This window comes from Cygnus atratus, chromosome 10 (assembly GCF_013377495.2).
Source record: "Cygnus atratus isolate AKBS03 ecotype Queensland, Australia chromosome 10, CAtr_DNAZoo_HiC_assembly, whole genome shotgun sequence".
In the NCBI taxonomy this organism is placed as follows: Eukaryota; Metazoa; Chordata; class Aves; order Anseriformes; family Anatidae; genus Cygnus; species Cygnus atratus.
The window spans coordinates 236,927-256,673 of NC_066371.1; the positions used below are offsets into that span (position 1 = coordinate 236,927).

The 19,747-nt window shown below is 43.3% G+C and overlaps 2 protein-coding genes across 4 annotated transcripts; one reads left to right on the top strand and one right to left on the bottom strand.

Annotated features, from left to right (window-relative positions):
• The first annotated feature begins 161 nt into the window (after positions 1–161).
• MRPS25 (mitochondrial ribosomal protein S25) lies at positions 162–1,562 on the top strand. Its single transcript, XM_035546777.2, has 4 exons — positions 162–352; positions 438–544; positions 871–958; positions 1,177–1,562. The coding sequence occupies exons 1-4, from the start codon at positions 219–221 to the stop codon at positions 1,367–1,369; spliced, it is 522 nt and encodes a 173-aa protein (XP_035402670.1). The 5' UTR covers positions 162–218; the 3' UTR covers positions 1,370–1,562.
• A 1,211-nt stretch (positions 1,563–2,773) lies between these two features.
• Positions 2,774–17,856, bottom strand: RBSN (rabenosyn, RAB effector). 3 transcript variants are annotated; one of them, XM_035546760.1, is made up of 12 exons: positions 17,712–17,856; positions 17,176–17,437; positions 15,349–15,492; positions 13,506–13,606; positions 12,817–12,862; positions 12,544–12,705; positions 11,391–11,632; positions 10,470–10,540; positions 8,468–8,554; positions 7,875–7,977; positions 7,408–7,482; positions 2,774–6,431 (listed from the first exon to the last, which is right to left on the bottom strand). In XM_035546760.1, exons 2-12 carry the CDS (start codon positions 17,336–17,338, stop codon positions 5,298–5,300), a joined length of 2,328 nt encoding a protein of 775 aa, XP_035402653.1. In that variant the 5' UTR covers positions 17,339–17,437; positions 17,712–17,856; the 3' UTR covers positions 2,774–5,297. The 3 variants fall into 3 exon arrangements, with proteins under 3 accessions (XP_035402653.1, XP_050568635.1, XP_035402654.1); XM_050712678.1 differs by lacking the exon at positions 17,712–17,856 and having other exon boundaries at positions 17,176–17,594; XM_035546761.2 differs by lacking the exons at positions 17,176–17,437; positions 17,712–17,856 and having other exon boundaries at positions 15,353–15,492.
• Between the last annotated feature and the right edge of the window lie 1,891 nt (positions 17,857–19,747).

A 19,747-nucleotide genomic window follows, 5' to 3' on the forward strand; every position in this document is an offset into this window, starting at 1 on the left:
GCCTCCCGCTGCACCGCGCCCGGCTGAGGGAGCTGGGGGCGGCCTCGCGCGGGGCAGCGCCGGGGGCCCGGCCCGCCCGCACTCCCGGCAGCCGTTGGCCGCGGCCGGTCCGCCGTCTGCGGCCCGCGCGGAGAGAGGGCTCGCGCGGGCCCCTCCGCCCCGGGCCCCGCCTGCCCGCAGGGGGCGGCGCCTCCCCCCCTTCCGGCCGCGGCGGCGCCATGCCGATGAAGGGCCGCTTCCCCGTGCGGCGGACGCTGCAGTACCTCAGCCAGGGCGACGTCATCTTCAAGAGCGCGGTGAAGGTGATGACGGTGAACTACAACACGGCGGGGGAGCTGAGCGAGGGCGCCAGGTGAGCCCGGGGCTGCGCCGGCAGCGCGCCGCGCCTCGGCCGTTCCCCGCGGGACCCGTGGTTTATTTTTCCTCCCTCCTTCTAGAAAGTTTGTGTTCTTCAACGTCCCCCAGATCCAGTACAAGAACCCCTGGGTGCAGATCATGCTCTTCAGGAACATGACCCCCTCGCCCTTCCTCCGCTTCTACTTGGGTAGGTGGCGCCGGGCCGGGCCCCGCCGGGAGCCTCCCCGGGCCCCCAGCGAGCGCCGCCTGCGGGGCCGGGGGGCGGTGCGCGGGGTCCTGGCGGCGGCCGCCGCGTCTCGGCCTTGCTGGGCGGGGCGATGGCTTGGCGGTGCCTGGTGAACGATGTGCGTTGGTATTAACTGCAGTAGGGCAGCAGGTTTTACACATTTTTTTTAGTTTCTTGCTTTTTAAAACGCTTTTTTTTTGTAGGCACTGTGAAATTGCATGTGGTGGGCAGGGAAGGGGCTGTGGGAACGTCAGCTTCCGCCATAGTACCGTGATTTTTTTTAACAGATAGCGGAGAACAAGTTTTGGTTGACGTGGAAGATAAAACCAACAAGGAGATAACTGAGCACATTAAAAAAATCTTGGGGAAAAGCAAGTAAGTAACAATACGCTGATGTACACACGTCATAGGATGTAGCATACATCATAATACAGTCCCTACAAACTTGTCAAGTATATAGGATTTTTTTTTTCCAAATAAATTGTCAAATTTAACCAGGTAAAGCCATCCTTCTGGTAAGTTGTGTATTGGGAATGGATAGGAAAGGCTGCCATTCAGGCTTCTGATGGTAACAAATGAATCTCTTTTTCTAGAGAAACACTTGAAAAAGAGGAAAGAGAAAGAAAAAAACTATCACATCCTGCAACTTTTGGGCCCAAGAAGTATCATCTGCGAGAGTGCATGTGTGAAATTGAAGGCCAAGTTCCCTGCCCTGCCTTTGTGCCACTACCCAAAGAGATGAGGGGAAAATATAAAGCTGCTTTGAAAAACGAAGCATCAGCCTGAAAGCTCGAGCCATGCAGTTGTTTCCTCAGGGCTGGGTGATCAAGGTGCTTCAGTGAGAGACAAGGGTTAAAACATCATGGAAACAGGAACAAGCAAGTTTGTGTGATACTGACATTCTTGTCCCATAATTCTTACAGCTACAACTAGAATAATTAAAATGAAAAATATTAAATAAATGTAAGTTAAAAAAGCAGCTTTTGTTGTGCCAGTTTTACAAAGTATTGCAGTCAAAGCTGTGTGAAAGCAAGAAGGAGAACTGACCAGAGCCATGTTTTGTACTCATGCCTACAGATAAAACGTTACAGCAAAAATAGCAGATTCACAGCATGGCTGATGGTGGAAGGGACCTCTGGAGGTCATCTGGTCCAACCTCCTCCAGCAGGGACACCTAGAACAGGCTGATGGTCTTTGATGATCTTGAAGGGAGACTCCACAGCCTCTTGGACAACCTGCACAAGAACTCCATCACCCTCACAGCAGATGTCTTTTCTGATGTTCAAAGGGATCTCTTCCCATGTTCCAGTTTGTGCCCATTGCCTCTTGCTTGACACTACCATCCTTGAACCCTCTCTTCAGGTATTTGTATACATTGATAAAATTCTTCCTCCCCGCCACATGCCTTCTCCTCTTTAGGCTCTCAGCCTTTCTTTGCAAGAGAGATGCTTCTAGCCCTTAATCATCTTAGTGGCCCTTTGGACTCTAACCAGTAGCTCCAAGTCTCTCTTATACTGGGAAGCCCAGAACTGGAGCCAGAACTCCAGCTGTGGAGTAGCAGTACTTCTTACTGGTTCTATGGGGAAGGATCACGCAGCCTGCTGGCAGTAGTTTGCCTGATGCAGTCCCCAGGATCATGTTTGCTTTGAGATAGAGAAACTAGGGGTAAAAGTCAATTTCTCTTAAAAGCAGCACAGGGTTCCACAGACTTTCAGAACATTTCAAATGTTCCCACCCATTTCCAGCTTGTACTAACTGAAGACAGCCAAATGACATACTCCCAACTGAAACTGCATGCTGAAATGAAGGCCAAAAAGAAAAACCCACAGGCAAAGGAGAAGCATAGCTAGAAAACTTGACTTCCAGGTAATTCTAGTCAGCAAGTTCATTGTGCTTCATAGTCCAGTGCTGCTGCTCTGTAACTGCTTTTCCTTCAGCTGCTCCTGGACCCTGAACATGATCAGAATAGCTTCTGCCTCACCAAACAGTTACAGTGTACCTATAATAGTATATAAATACATGATAGATAGTACTACAGTGCTTTGAATTATGTTGTTGCATATACCATTAAGCCAGGATTATCTATTTCTGCAGTAATTTGAACATATACTAGCATTTCTGAGCAGGTGGTTGAATACAAAATTTCACACCTACATGAATGAGCAACCTGTAAAAATCATCAAGGGCAAATACAGCACAAAATAAATGTTTATTTCATCTCTGTTTACAAAGTTTTCATACAGAGTAGTGCATGCAATTTTAACAAATGTCAACGCAAGTTATTTATTTAGCTTTATAGTTATGTCGTCTTCATTTTGTTGTGCCTTGTGAGCCTTACAGCAATCCAAATACCAGTAAATACCAAAATCCAAATACTAGTGAATGTCTTCACATTAGAGATGACTTTAGTATCAGATCGCTAGTCACATTTAACACTGACACTGATCATGAGGTATGCTAGTCTGTTACCTGCTTGTAAAAATACGTTGTTACATATACAATAAGGATACTTTATTAGTGTATTAGACTGAAAATACAAAGAATGCAAGATAGTTACAACAAGGAAAAAACACTTCTAAAAGCAAAAGCTGAAACCACTGAAACATTCTTTTTGCATCAACATCAAAAGAAGTTTTGGGTTATAATGCAGGGAGCAGTCCTCTTGACTCACAAACTAGTCTGTCTTAAATAGTTACCTTATACTACTACTTTTAAAACAATTCTGTGTATAAAGGGGATAAAGTTTAGCTATCTTAATGTGTTTCTTTATCTTGCTGCCTTCCTAAGTCTGGTGCCATAGTGCACTTTTGTGCTACTTTACAACCTTTCAGAATCCTTTGTTCTTTATTTCATTTGGTGCAAAGTAACACTAAGGGACTCAATCAACAATAATAAAACACCTAAGTATAAACCCTCAGGGTCTTACGACAACCCATTCTGCACACTTTTCAAACTCAAATTTATGCTACAGTAAAAGAACAGCTATGTTCTTCAAATGGCTGCTCTAAGTTATTTTGATCATTTACTAGTGTTACTGAGGATGTTTTGTTTGTTTGAAACAGAAGTTCTACAAGTCCATACCTCCACATATTTACAAAAAAGTAAAACTAGGGTTCTTGCTGTTTAGGTAGCATGATTATATCTGTGTCTCAGAAATATTACGTGATGTTCACATTATAGCTATGCTATTCATGTTATTGGAGACATAGTTAAAAGAAGTGTCCTGTTCCATACAACTGCACTTCTGTATAAGCCCACCATTATTAGTGCTGTACAGTGCGATCTGCCCAATTTCCTCTATTTCAGCTTTAATTAAATACACCCTTTTGACTAACTCCTCCCAACCACCTTTTCAAACACAGATGCCTGACGATGGACCTCTGCCTCTCAAAGGCAAAAATCAAACCAGATCAGGCACAGTCTTTTGCAGAGATACATGCTGACTTAACATTGAATGATTCTACATTTCGATATCAGTATCTACATATCAATCTTCAGAAGCCCAGCATTAAACCTCCCTGCACCACATATGCTGGCCAACCCCTAGCCATCCCCCAGGTCACAGGTTCACACCAAGACTCCAATCTGAAGCTTCTTATTTAAGACAGATGTGCCTGATTCTCTTAATTTCTTTTGATGGGAATGAAGTATAAGATAGGACCTGCTATTTGGCACCATCACAGCCCAGCTTTCACTGAATTCCAGTTTAGTGGCACTTCAGCTCTCCATTATAAATAGAACTTCTGTTCTCTGAATGCTATGAAGAGGGTTCCAGTCTCACAGATAAAACAAACATGATCATTCCGTTACCCAGAAGACATAAAGGAACATACAAGTTCCACAATATAGTTAGGGATTGCAGGGTCACCTTTAAAACTGTAGTTTGTGCTAGCCTGACATTCTTCTCCCTGTGAATGAGCATTTAGGTATTCATTCCCACACAGACTGGTCTCTGAAGCCAGTTCAGCTTTCTCTCTTACACTGCAATTTGTGCGTAGAGTAACTGGGAAATGAGAAATGATGAAAGGGCAGCACCCAAATTTTACTCATGAATTTTTATAAACACTTTTAAAAAGTTACTCATGTTAAGATCAGTTACAAAGTTTTTCCTCATAGTCTTAAAATCCCTTTTATGTATTAGCATTGCACAAAATTGATCTGCAGCCTGTGTATTCTGTATCTCAAAGAATCACAGCAGCCTTTTAACGGCACTTTCCTGTAACTCCATTAGGGCAACTAGGCTAGCCTGTAACACTTGTACTGTGCCATTATCAAAAGACGCATACATTTTAGAAACATTTTCATCTTTAGTCAGAGTGCCGCTTGAAAAACCAATACTACAACTAGTACAATAACACAAGAGAAAGGAGGAAAGATGACGAACCAACCCTGAAACCATTTCCAAGTTGTAGTTCCCTGTGACCACTTAACTCTTTTGACCAAAATAAATACACAATAAGACCAATTACCACTAAGAGGGTCGTAACAAGTTATTGTAAAATTTCTTAGTATAAGTGTTCAAGACCAGCAGCATTCCTCAATTTTCTTTCTTCAAGGCTGAGTAGTAGTGGAAATACATGAATGAAAGTGCATAAAAAAAATCCCACAAGATTCTCCCAATTCCCTCTTGTAACCTGTGCTCCTGTTTATCTGTTCTACTTTCCCATCTTTAACAGTGGACATGAAATAATTATTACACAGCCCTACTGCTGCTTCAACAGTTGGATTTCTCCTTTTGTTTTGCTAAGGTGTACTTCAATTCCTTCAAATTCTCTGTCAGTACCTCCACCTCATCCATTCTCCCACTATGTTTGGCATCAAATATATAGGCTTTGATATTATCTATCTGTTGGAGAAGCAGTTCCTCCTCTATAGCCTCCTCTTCTGAGATCTCATTGCCATCCTCCACTTCAAAGGGATTGGTAGAAGATCCCTCTTCAAATGGATTCCCAGAATTCCAATTGCCCCCAGACTCTTGACATGGATTTTCATCCTCTTCAAAGGGGTTTGAAGTACTGACAGATGCTCCATTAGTTTGTTCATCCTCCTCATTCTCAAATGGATTATATTCTTTTTTATCACTTTGTAGAACAGTGTTAGAGAAAGAAATCAGTGGAGAAATGTCTTTGGCAAATGGGTTAGCAGGATCTTCGTCTGATAGAGGGGTATCTGCTTCATCTTCAAAGGGGTTCAGACAGGCTGCCCTATTCTGGTCTTTGTCGCACTGTGGGACATTCTGAGGTTTGACTGGAAAGATAAAGTACTCTTTAGCTGGCAGCTGTTGAACAGCAGAAGTTTCAAAACTTGGGTTCCCTTTCATCTGAGTAATATCCAAATCCAGTCCATGTGCTATCAAGTTCTTATTCTCTTTTGCAACTTCATGCTGATGCTGCTTGACTTCTCTGAAGTCTAAGGAGTGTGTCCTTGCATGTTGAGACATGAATTTGTGGTGTTCTCTTTCCCATTCTTTTTCACAAAGGACCTGAAGTTCCTCCTTCTGCATCTCTTCCTCTTCTGCCTGTTTTCTAGAAAGCTCAATAGCTTTCAGAGTTTGTTGTTGATCGTATTCATCCTGAAGCTGCCTCAGGTTCTCTTGCAACATACGGACCTCATCTAGCCGATTAGCCGCTTTTGCTTGCTTAATAAAGGATGTGATGTTGTCAATCTGCTGAAGAAGTGGGTCTGCTATCTCACATTGTCGAGATATGCTAGATGTAGGTAACCAGCCTTCAGATTTCCTGACTGTCCCTTTTTTTAGGTGACTTGCATCACCGTTAACTGCAGCTACAGATCTGGAAGTTGAGTCCTTCTGCTTTTCCTCTTGTCTTCTGTGTGTTTCAAGAGCCGCCTAAAACAAACATGTAGGGAGAGAACACCACGATTTATTTATTTTTAATATCCATAGGTACAAAAAGTTAGGCTTTATCTACCTTAGACACTGCTGCCACAAACAGATCAGTTCCATTTTTGCTTACTCTGCAGAAAATGGTCATTTTCGTAATATTACCTAGATGCTTCCCTTCAGTTTATTTGTGAAGGTACTTAATATCCCTTCATATCTGCCTGTACAAACTTGAGGGCAAGGAGGAGCAGTGACAGTGTTATACACAGAGCAGAAAACGCCTAATCCAACTGTCCAAAGAGTGGCCTCAAACTGATTTGTACAGTAACTGTATCACAGTCAACTATAGCAGGTACTTCTGTAATAGAGCATCAGTGTTAAAGATCACTGATGATACTAGCTTTTGGAATGCAATGATTTTTATTTCTCAACTTCTACCTCAACATAAAGTTGGTTTATTTTACATTTAGTGATGTCCTCCCTCCTAACTGGAAAAAAAATAATCCCAAACCTCTCTGAAGATGCATCCTTATTCTAGATATTTTTCTTCCCTTTTTTTTTTTTTAAAACCACCTAAAGAAGTCTCCGAATTCTACTTGTGCAAATGAACTCCAGAACACAATTTGAAAATCCACGTAAGCTAAGATACTTAAAGGCTTTCTGTTGCAGTACTGCAGAGCAACAGCACGAGTAAGCAAGTCATTACTACTTTCTAGAAGTACCCAGCTCTCAGTACTGACCTCTGTCTCTCTGTTCTGGGTAGAAATACACTAACTGTATTACACAAATCCCTGAAAATGGACATGGAATGATCGACAGCAAAAAATTTTTTTTTTGAAGTCCAGTGTTAAGGACAGCTATTCATTCATACACACAGAGGTACTAATACATTGAGATTAACTTTGAGTTGTAAATAACTGTGCATGTCTTTAAGACCTTGAAGGAGGCCCTCATACAAGATACAGATCTTAACCTGTCTTACCATATGCAGTCTTCTCTTCTTCAGTTCTTCATACTGATCTTTGGTTGGCAGGGACATTAGGCCAAGCAGTTTTTCCTGGCAAAAATTGAAATATTTACAGTTTTACTTGCAGGCGGTCAACCAAGTTTTCAGGATTTTTTTTTTCCTTGAATATAAAAATACCACCAACAGAACACAGACAAATAGGAGGGACTTCTACACTATAGTTACTGCTGCAAGTCTGAGCATATCATGGCTGCCTTAACTATACCGCTAGCTAGGCTCAACCTCCACCAGTGACAAAGCAAAGATCTCTTAAGCCCCGGAACACAATACTGCTCTGACTACACTATCCATTCAGTGGAACTACAGAAAAATCCACAGAACTAAACATTCTGTCAAAATAGTTTTAAACCACGGGGATGCCCAGCAAAGACGACAATACTACATAAAACTTAAATTCAGCTCGTAACGTATGTTTAATTTACCTGAACAAAAAGTGTAGCTGAGTATCTTATCATTCTCTGAAGCTGTAGTGTTTTAGGATGAGGTTGGGGCTCTTCATGCAAGCCTAGATTCAAAATCTTCTTACTGAATCAAAGCAAATGTACGATCTCATCAGTTCAAAAACAAGGGCCAAGGAAAATACAACAGAAAATGAGGCAGACAATATCAAATTAACATTTTCCAATGTTCTTTTAGGTAAACCATTCTAGATATTACAAATTGTAACACTTAAAAAAAACTATGCCTCTATTTGTCTCCTCTGCACTTAAGTTATTTTCACGACAAAGGAATGTATGGTTGGAAAAGGAAATAGAGCTTGATAGCGCAGAGGAACAGCATCTACCTTTCAACATCCTCATTACAACTGAGCAGAGAAGTTGACTATGAATAAGCAGGTAGATGCTACACAAACATAGGCCCCAACAGTTGAGAATAAGAAAAACTACAGAAAAGTCATCACAGAAGGATATACAGCACAAGCTGTATTGGAAGAGGAAAAAAAAATCCTGTTTTTCTTTATTGTTATGATGCACATGAGAGAAAGCAAGAGACAGCTCATGCACACTTTCTTTACCTTAAGGCATCTATAAATTCATATACTCTTTGAATCTCCACTCTCAAGTCATTTGCATGTTCAAGACTGTAAGTCGTCTCCCCGGCACTAAGAAATAAATATAACTTTATTGTAAGCCATGCATCAAGCTAATAATAAATACAACACTGGAAGTTATCCCAAGGAGATGTCAACAAATGTAAGGATAGCTAATCCTTTAAAATGCTTTTATTTTGAGCTCATTGTGTTTAAAAGCCTTTTCATTCTGACAGAAGTGGAAAGTCATAATCAACTTATGAATGTGAAGATTTAATAGATCATTTTATTTATGATTTTATTATTTACACTTATAGGAGAAACTGGATTTTAATACAAGAAGAATCCCACTCTATCAATAATATCTAAAATGTACACAACCTAACAAATACATTTATTCTGTTTTTTTTTCCAGGCCACTGGGTGCAGAAAAAAAATGAAAAAACACTCACTGATTGAATAAGCAACTATACCACTAAAATAGTTCTCTCTGCTTACGTTTGTAAGAAAGCAAAAGTCTACAACCCCATATGAGTGTCATACTTAAGATGCTAGCAACTAACTGCATCTACATGGAGATCCAATCACTAGAATCCTGTATTTATTGAGAAAACAAATTAACATTTAACAGGGAAGACTCTTCACCAGTTTTTAAGCTTCCCTCTCCTTTTATATCTCAAATACACAAAACGATCATGCCCTCAAAAATAACTTTTCAGGACTCAGTACTAGTCAGAATGAAGTACGCAATGCAAAATCCTTAGTGTAACACTTATCTCTTAATCTGCAAAACTTGTAAGATCCTTAGTGGGTCAGCTAAGTCACAAGTGACCATACCTTAACATTTAAATATCTGCCTCCATAAGAACTGAACACAGATGAATAGTTGTATCTGTGTTTAGATTTACTAAGTGAAACCTGAATAAAGGAAGGAACCCCCCAATTAATTCAACAACATAAAAAGTCAGGAAGTCAAGTAGGGAAAACAAAACCACTCACATTTTTGTAACGGTTTAAAGAAATGCCAAACGTGATTGTTGTTACAATCCTTTTGAGGGGAGATCCTAGTGCTCTTTAAGAGGTGATCAAACATTGTAATTTGGGAAGGAGTCAAGATCCAAGTCAGCACAGTATACACCATGTATGCATTTGTGCATACTGCTAATTCTCTGAAATTTTCACTATGTTATGAAAAAAATATTTTTAGTAGTACAAATTCAGATTAAAAACAACCCTCATAGTAGCCTACTTCACATCTCCTTTGGAACAACTTCCAGAAATTTGCTGTACAGCTTCCTTCTTTGCCCTATAAGCTCCTTGAAATCTATCAATTTCAGCAATACCGCAAATGGCAGAAGTGACTTTTTTATAGCCAAGAGATGTACTGTTTTTCCCTCTAGTCTTCACTACTCTATTACATTTCATACATTAAGCACATGTGGCAGGCTTATATTACATTTATTCAGTATGGCAAGTCTTTCAGCAGGTCATTACAATTAAGGATGTAAGTAATGTAAGTCCTAATTATATTCAGTTCTGTAACATTAAATTCTGACTATGCTTAAATCAGAAGCTGTATTTAAGACTGATAAAGCCATAGAATTTCTCCCATTCTACAAGTTGAAAGCATAACCCTAGCATTATTACTTTTTAAAAATTATTTTTAAATACAAATTTATGGGAAGAAAATATTAATCCAGGCACCCAAGTGATGCACCAAAACTCTGGAATTAATAAGTCATATGTTAATTAGTAAGAGATCACAGGGATGACACTCATCAGCTTTAATACTTGCTTTAATAATCTATTCTATTAATTAACATTGGGTTTGGACAGGTATTTGTCTAGATTTTTAAAAAAAATAGAGTACTTTCTCATGACCTACACAATCTTGTAGCCTTAGCACACCACTTCTTTACTACTTCTCATTCTTACAGCTGCATAAAAACATATATATTCACAAACAAAATTAGTAAATAGGGCTTACTTTAGCGATTCTGCCATCTTTATATATTCTGGCGCCTTCTGGTCAACCTTCTCCATACAGAGTCGGAGTTTCTTATTTAAAACAAAGTGTATAAAAAGAACTCGCGTCAAAAATGTAAGCACATGCTGACATAAGCCTTTCAATGTGCCTATGCACACTCCAAGCTAACAGTGATGAAAGCCATTTGACTATTAAGGATCACAGCGCCCTTCAGCTGTCCTCAGAATACAGATGCCACGGTCAGGAACAGAGACCATCACCTGCAAGGTGAACTTGAATTCAGAAGCTGTTCTAATGGGAAACTTAGGCAACTTCTAGTCTTAGTTTCCTCACAGAGAGCATCAACAGAAAGTCCTATTAATACTAACCTTGGGGCTGGGAGAAAGGCTTACAGACTGTATTGAATACCCAATGACTGTCAGTACCTGCTATCAAAGCATATTTGAACATAAAAGTTCCAGCCATACGCTGTTGGTCAATTTAGATGGTTCCAAAAAGTATTTCCCACTAGTGTGAGGACAGAGTGCTGACAACATGAAGTCGTACAGTTCCAGTGCAGCCCATTAACAAAGCGCACAGCACATCACTGGTTTAATAAGGACTGTTCTGAGGAATCCCAGTTGACATAGTTCACAATTTTAAGAGGCAACTCAGAACTATTAGTTTCAGATGCAGAGAATAAAGCTGTGCCTTAAAATGAGGGTTTAAGTTATCATGGGATGTAAGTACTACATGGCACCTGGCTCCATCATTTCAGATTTTTCTTTGTTATGTGGCATCAACACCCAATACAGTCTATCTGTATGCAGGCAAATACTAAGCCATAAATAGCTTGGACATGAGAGAACAAGCCAGAAACCAAGTAGCAACAACTGCAGGTATATATACTGAGTATGAAAGCAGCAAGGAGCTTGATTTTACCTCATAGAGTTTCACGATCTCTGGAGTGTATTCTCTCTCATCAATCTGTTGTTCTCTTTTCAGCAGGGTGTCTTTGCAGTGCTGGCAACAACGGATTCGGTCATCATCCTTCTCATCCAGAACTGAGCTTACACTGCTTATGCTGCTAATGCTGCCACGGCGGGAGCCATGGATGCTATTAGGTGAAGAGCTTGGGCTAGTATGAGAACTCAAGGCCTCTTTGCTGGCACTGGTGAGTTTGCCTAAAAGTTATACACAGGTAATTTTACATTGATTGGAGAGACCAACAGATTTTACCAACACAAATTAATTGAACTTTTAACCGAAGCTAGTATTACCCGAAATACTAGAAAACTGTCTTGAAAAAGTTTGCTGAAAGACATGCAAGGAACCCATGACAACCAGATCTACAAGTCAGAATTTGGGTCTTCACTGTAAGATCCTGCTCTATTCTAAAAGCAGCTAGAGAGCACTCTACTGGGAACCACTTACATTCTTTATGCCTAGAAACATTCTCACATTATCCTGAGTTGAATGTTGGAGCTTGCATAGTTACAAAACAGTGTGTGGAAAAGAGGTACATTAATGCTGTACTTATTTTGTGCTTGAACTCTCTGAAGATCCCAATTAACATCATTTATTTCCACAGAAAATAGTTTCCTCTCCAATGCACTAGATAAGGAAGGAAACTAAAGTTGAAAGTGCTTCCTAACAGGCTTGTGGATGAATTCCCTTGATGTCAACATTTGGACAATCGTGGGCAAGATTTGAAATATCCACAGCAGTTTTAAATGTCAAGAACTTCTGGAGTTATAACTCCAAGAATTAATACCTCCAGAGCTATGGTACTCAGTACGATTTTGGAATATGCCACATCTAGTAATATTATGTACTAGTATATTCTAGCAACTTTTTCAGCATTATGTAACACTTCCCAATCTGAAGAAGGAACAGAGACAAAGACTGTAGAAATCATTCTTCTTACTCTGTTTTGCAGACAAGTGTCTGCAGGGAACTGACTGACACACTGAAGAATGAGTTTCCCATGCAAACAGAATATTAAGCTTGTTTTCTTGTTCCAAAAAGCCAGGATGCCATTAGCACCCTGAGTGAGATAAGGAAAGGAGGAATTAACACTACCCACTGCACTTACTTGCCAAAGGAAGACTGACAAGTTCCATGCACTTCTTGCACATAATAGACCCACAAAGGCGGCAATGGTGACGTCGATTTCGAATACTGAACTTACTGCCACAGTCTGGGCAGAATGGAACATCCTGATCATTGACCCAAGGCACAACAGACTTCTCTATAGCTACAATCGGGTGGAGAGGGAGGGAATACACACAATGTAAGATATTCATTCAATTAATTCCTTTGCTGGTAAACTATAGCAGCAAGTAGTCTGAGGTAAGCTCATACCAACCTCTTATTTTAGCGGACTCGGTATTTGCTCTGTCAAACGATGTAAGCTAGTAGAAGACAAACAACACATTCAAGAAAACTGTACTTTTGTAAGAAAAAAAGGCAAAAACTCCACAACCTCCTAACCCCCCCCATCCCATCCCCACAGGAAAAGTCTGCCATTTTTAAAAGCCTGTTTTACATTAGATTCCTGCAACCTTCCTGATTGTTTCCAATGCCATATTCAGACAAGTAGTGCTAACCAATTACTGCCAAACCTGCTCCAGTCAGAGCATTTGGACATAATTCTTAGGTCATCCAACATTATTGCAAGTAAAAATGCAAATAAATCATATGTCAGTGGTGGATTTTGCTGAATGACGAGCTGGAAAAATCCTGACAAACGTTAGGGAGAAACTTTGTAAGGTGAAAGATGGAGAAAACGTACAGAAAAAACAGATGGTTCTTAAGTACATGAAAACAGCATTTTCAGTTTGAAAATACTGCACAGAAACAGAATTCATATGTGCAGTACAGAGTCAGACCAAACTACATAAGGATAAAAAAAGAACAGTAACTTGTAAAGAGTCATAATTTACTATCCTTTAAAAAGTGCACTGCTGCATAAATGGGCACCCTTCACACTAAAACACGACTATATGTCTAGGAAACATTTAAGAGACTAGAATATTAAAAAAACAGCAAAATTACCTTTTCTAACCTGATTATTAACTTATTGACTTCAACTACATAGTGATCAATCCTGGCTGCTCGGTGTTTCTTAAAATCAGAAAGATGGCTTCTCATAGCACCTTGGGAGAGAGCAGAAAGTTTTCAGAGTCACCTAGGTGTTTTACATGGATTTAAATGCATATAAATGCCTCTTGAAAGGCAGCTATCCCTTCTTTTTCACCATTTATTTCTCAGGTTCAAATGGCATTTTAACGACATTAGGATCCTAAGTTTTTGCGGTTCTGCTCCACATAAAACATGTGGATTAAAGCCTAATTAATGGTGTTTTATTTCTACTACAGAAAAACTAAGAACACTACGTTAAAGAGAACATCTGCAATATTATTTTTTTTTTAATCTCCATCCCTCAGTTACATTTGGCAAGCTACTATCAGCTAGCACTTATCTCAAAACCAGCTCCCATTATTTCCTGACTACATCTGGAACAAAGGCAAGATGCAGGTCCAGTGATTATTTGAGGTCTACACAACAACATCTTCTTTCAGATTTCTGATCATCCTTCTCACTTTTAGAGGTCTGAACCAAATCCTCAATCACAGTTCAGATCTACAGAAATGTCATCACCAAGTACACAGAAGATCAGTACAGCATCTATTTAAGAAATACACAATTCATTCTCAACAAAATCGGGTTTAAGTTTTAATCCTTTTCTTAATAACATAAACCAGATACTGAAAAATCAAAGACACAGACAAAATATAAGTTATCTTTCTTCTGTCTGGTAGAACACAAAAGTAGATGTTGCTCTTTGACACTAACTGTACAAACAAAGGACATCACTTCCTCATTCTAACAAAAGATGTAAAAAACCCTAAATAGCTGAATTCATAGGAATGGGAGAGCCCCTCTGGCTAACTGAATTCAATCTCTGATTTGGAGACATTACAGGACCCCTTTCACAAATCCACCAAATCCTATCCTAAAATCGCTAAGGTTCATATTCCCCACTCTGATCAGAAACCTTCTGTTAATTCACTGCTTAAATTTATTCTTAGCTACTAATTTTGACTATTTCAGCAGCAATCATGGTATGAAGTCAAAAGTACAATGATCTGCAGAACTCAGACTCAAAGCACAAAGTCCTCATCTGCCAGCAGCACAGGAAAACTCCCAGGACCCGCAAGAGACAGTGCCGTCTCCTCTCCCTGAAAACAACCATAAAATTTCTGCAATAGTAAAAGGCAATTTCCAGTAACAGTATTTGTAATTAATGGCTCAGTCAACACATTATTTAACTTTTGCAAAGTTTAAATCTATAGCCATAGTTGTTTTATTTTTGTTTGATTAATTTAAACCTCTTTTTGATGTGAGATTACCTATACCTCAAATCCAAAGAAATAGCTGAAAGAGTTCAAATCAGGGGACAAGCATTTTGTCAGGCATAAGCTAACATCTACTTTAACAGTAACCCAAAAGGCAGAGATTTAATATAGCGATAGCTTATTAATCAGTGGATTATCTGTTTTGTTAAAAGCCACAAGATGCATGCAGAACACCTCAAAGCTAGATGAACAGTGCTAGATATGTATCCAGCAAAACTCAACAGCTCAGGAACAGTGAAATAACAACCATGCTCTCAAGGGGTTTGGGTCTTGATTCTATAACACACACACGTATTTTCCATATCACCCCACACAATGTAGGCAGGCTGCACAGAATCAATATGCAAGCCATAACCCCATGCTACAGTAAATCAAATGCAATACAGACAATTCCATGCAGCTTCAGCAAAACTGTTCAATTTCCCCAGCGAAGATTAAAATAAGAGTTACCCCCCCGCGTATCACTCTAGCTCTCCTACCTACTTCTTGGGGCTCCCACATGTATGGATCTATTCCACCATAGCTGAATGATTCATATCGCTCCTGACATCCGGAGTCAGTTCTGCCATCTCCTTCTTGTTTCAGTAGTTTCTTCTTCGCTCTCTTGGCCTTCTGGACTAGATCTGAAAAAGATAAACCCACATACCAAACAGGAGACAGTTAGTTACCCGGTATTTGCCATGTGAAACCAGCATGGAATACTCCCTATCTTTCAACACAAATCTTTTTCCTTGATAATAAGTCAACACGTCCTGTTTAGAACCAGAGTATGGTTCAGAGTCACAGGTGACACGAAATGCTCTTTGTTATCCGTCAAAGTACTGCTAAGGTCCTAATAGCAAACCAGTAGTCTTAGGACATTGCTGTAAACAGTAAACCGTATTAAATTGCAGGACCCCATGCCACAGCACGTGGGGACACCATGTACGTACTAACTCTTAATTCCCAGTGATTTGTGTCGGATTCGAGTGTGTTCAACACTTTCTTTGTATTTTGGCACAAAGTCCAAGTTAAGAATTTCAATATGCTTGTACATCTAAATAAGTTCAAAAGTATTAAACAGATCAGTGCATTATTTTCATACAAATGCTAGTGAGAGGAGAGCAGTCTCCTGGGCCAAAAACAAGACTGGGAACTTGAAATTTGAGCATTTTTATTGCCCTTGCATCTGTGCTCTCCTCTGGATATTCTATCTCCTAGAATTAGTTCAATTAGAAAAAAAAAAAAACAGAATGCAGATATTTTATATTCAATAAAAGAAGCGTTTGGGAAATCTTAGGAAAACTAAGCTGTTGTTTTCTTCTTATCACAATGAAAACCATATTGTTGTTCTGGCTTAAACACTCGACTGAAGTAAGCGTCTGTAATTCACCTACTTACGACAGCAGCATGCCCATGAAGAGAACATGACTGCACTACTGGCCAGTCTACCTCCACTGTCCAAGAACAAGGCAGTGCTAACAGCTGAGACGTAGCCAGACTGATGGAAAGCAAATTCAAGACTTAAGAAATACTCAGCTGTGCTACTCTTAAGATAGGCTTGTTAAAAACACAAACTTTCCTCAGAAAAGAGACTTTTGAAATAATGACCGTTGATCTCCGAGGGAAGGGAAAAAAGTAAAAGCGAAGGCTTTTTATATGGAACACACAGATCTACCACCAAATTTTGCATACTCTTCCCTCCATGTAAAGTGATACTATGTACGCTTGGTGGGGGGGGGAGGAAGTTGTACTTTAGTTAACAGGAGTACAAAGGGATTTTCCACACACCAGTAAAAGCCAGTAGTCCATAGCAGAACTCAGGGACACTCCCTGCATCTACTGCCAGCTCCACCATACAAATTCTTTTCCACCTTTCCCCCCCCACCATCCTTCCTTAACCAACTCCTAGAGTTTTAGCTGCTGTCAAACCAAGGGACAAATGAATTGGTACCTGACAAGTACCAGAGATCACCCGTGTTCTGCAAGGTCTTTGATTAATGCTTGGGAATTCACTTGCCTTACAGTGTAAAACAGAGGGCTCTCTCACTGAACACACAAACAAAGAAACAAAAAAACACACCAAGACCCCCCCGCCACCCGCGCCAGTAACAAAGCCCACGCGTGCGGTCAGACGTCCGGGGAGCGGGGCCTCTCCCGCGCCCGCACACCGGGAAGGGCGGGGCGCGGCGCCAGGAACCGCGCCCGGCCCCGGCCCCAGCCCGCTCCGACGAGGCCGGGGCCCCGCGCCCCGCAGCCCGGTGACCGCGGTGCTTCGGCGGCTGAGGTGCTGCCGCTGCCCGGGGCCCGCCGCGCCGCGCCCTTACTTCGGAGCTGCGCCCTGACGTCCCTGTCCTCGCCCGAGTGCTCCTGCTCGTAGTGCGCCTGCAGCTGGTGGAACGCGCGGAGGTCCTTCAGGCACAGCGGGCACAGGAAGCCTTCCCGCACCTCCGCCGGGTCCCCGAAGGGCGGCGGACAGCCACACGCCATCGCGCCGGCTCGGCTCGGCTCAGCTCGGCTCGGCTCAGCTCAGCTCAGCGGCGGCCCCGCGGCGAGCGGCGGGGCGCGGCGGCATCGTCCTTCGCACTCCTGCAACGGGGAGACGCGGAGCGTCGGGACGGGACGGGACGGGACGGGCCCTCCCCGACCCCACGGCCTTTCCCTGCCCGCCGGGCGGGGGCCGGGGGCTGGCACAGCCGGAAGGGACCGCGGCGGGGCGGGGCCGCGCAGGCGCGGGAGGCGGCACGCAGGGGGCGGGGCCGCGCCTCGCGCCGCCGGCCGAGGGTCCCTGCCCCGCCCCGCCCCGCCCCGCCCGGCCGAGGGGCGCCGCCGGCCCTGAGGCCTTCGGCTCACCTCAGCTCACCTCAGCTCAGCCCGGCCCGCCTCAGCCCGCCTCGGCGCGGCCCGGCCGCCAGGCAGCAGGTGCGGACCTCCAGCGGCAGGGGGCCGCGGGCCGCCGCCCACCCCGGAGCAGCAGCGCCCGGCGGAGGGCGGAGCGAGCGCCGGGCCGTCGGGGGGCGGGGGCCGGGGACGAGGGAGGTGCCCGCGGGCCGGGCGGGGGGCGGGGCCCGGCGGAGGCCGCGCTGCCGGGCGCAGGGCTGTCGATGTGGGCGGCGGCCGCCCCCTGCCCGCGGCGGGGCGCCCCGGGGCTGTGGCGCGCGGGGCGGGCGGCGATGGCGGTGGCAGCGCTGTGCGCGGAGCGGGCCGGGCCGGGCCCGCGGGGCGCAGCCGCCTGACAGAGGACGAGGCGGGGCAGGAGCGGCGGCGGGCGCCGAGTACCCCCGCAGCCCGGCCGTCCGCGAGCTGCAGAGCCCGCGGCGTCCGCTAGACCGGCACGCGGGTGCGTGGGGCCCGGGCCGCGCCCCGCGGAGCGCCCCGCGCCAGCCGCCCTTCTGCCGGCGGCCGGAGCGCGTTGTACCTCGGGTCCTCGCCCCGCGGCGTGCCGGCACGAGGAGCGGTGCCGCTGACGTGACAGGCCTGAGGCCCGCTCCTTCCGTCGTCAGAGTTGTTCAAAAGGAAGCGTTGGACGCGGGTACGCCGCGGCGCCGGGCGGCGCGCTTCTCGGGGCTGTAAGTGCAGCGCAGGAGTCCCACCGCTGCCTGTCTTTGCCACCTGAGCAATCGTGTAAATCAACGACAAATCCTTTTAAATATCCCCTTTCTGATGCTAGTTTCTGTTGAATCTCAACTGGCAGAAATCTGTGCTGTCCCGCGTTCTCCAGTGTGCGGAGGAAATCATAGGAGGGTGTAATTTTGCTTCTGCTTCACCTGTTAGAATTACAGGTTTGGAGACAGAGATTTTCTTACGTGTCAATGCTCGTTATACTCAAGCCCTGCCTGCCTGTTTTGGGTGGATTGTCACAGCTAATGTCCCCCAGTCTCATGCTCAAAGTTTGGCTGTTTAAACTGTTCTCAACAAGGGTCGTAGAGGGGGGTGTACTTTCGAAGGCATAAGTTACAACTAGGTGCTGGACTACTCCTAAGGACTTCAAATCTAAGCTAAAAGATATCAGGTGGTTCCAGATAGGGTAAGTGATTCATCTGCAAACTGTTTTAGTATCTATTTTAAATTTTTTCACATTTGTGCAGCCTGGTCATTGTGGGCCGACTATTACATGACCACCATCAGCACCCTGTCACATTATTAATGAATTTGACCTGTTTTGTATTTATAATTCCACCATCCAGCAAAGCATTGTAGGAAATCAAAGTCTTAAAACTGAACTGATTTAACCACAAGAGTAATTGAATGATATAAATAGTCAAACTCATTGAACTTTTACATATACAGCTTCCTGTTAAGAATTGTTATACTCTACTTTTCAAAACTATGCAGTCATGATTCAGTTATGAACAGAGGAACAGGCAACTGTGCAAATAATGAGGGCAGTGAGATGTGTGCTTGGATGGGAGGAAATGGGTAGAGAAGGGTGATAGTGGAAATAAGTTAAAAAGATAAGAGTAGATGCAGGACTTGTGACGGTGTGTCTTTAGGCATTTCTGTTTGCTTGTTCCTGGTGTGTGTGTTTTGTTCTTGTAATCAGAAGTGTGGCTCTCTAACGTGGATGTAAGGAAGGAACAAGAAAAGGGGTAGGGGGAGAACAGAAGAAGTGGCTGTCACTAGATGGCAGAACAAGCTTGGCTGAGAGCAACTGAGGAGCTGCTGCGGGCCTTTGCAGTGGATTTTACAGCACATAGGGCTGCTTAGCCATTTGTTTTACTTTTTTTTTTTTCTCTCCCCTCTTGCAGCACGCAGGATAGTCCTGCCTGTGAGCCATAAGGCCCTCATGACCCTGGCAGCTCCATCCTCTCCTGTTCTGTCATTCAGAAGTAGAAAGAGTCAGGTAGAAGGAAGAGGGACACTGTTCTGAACAGCAAGCTCTTTCCTTAAATCTGCTTT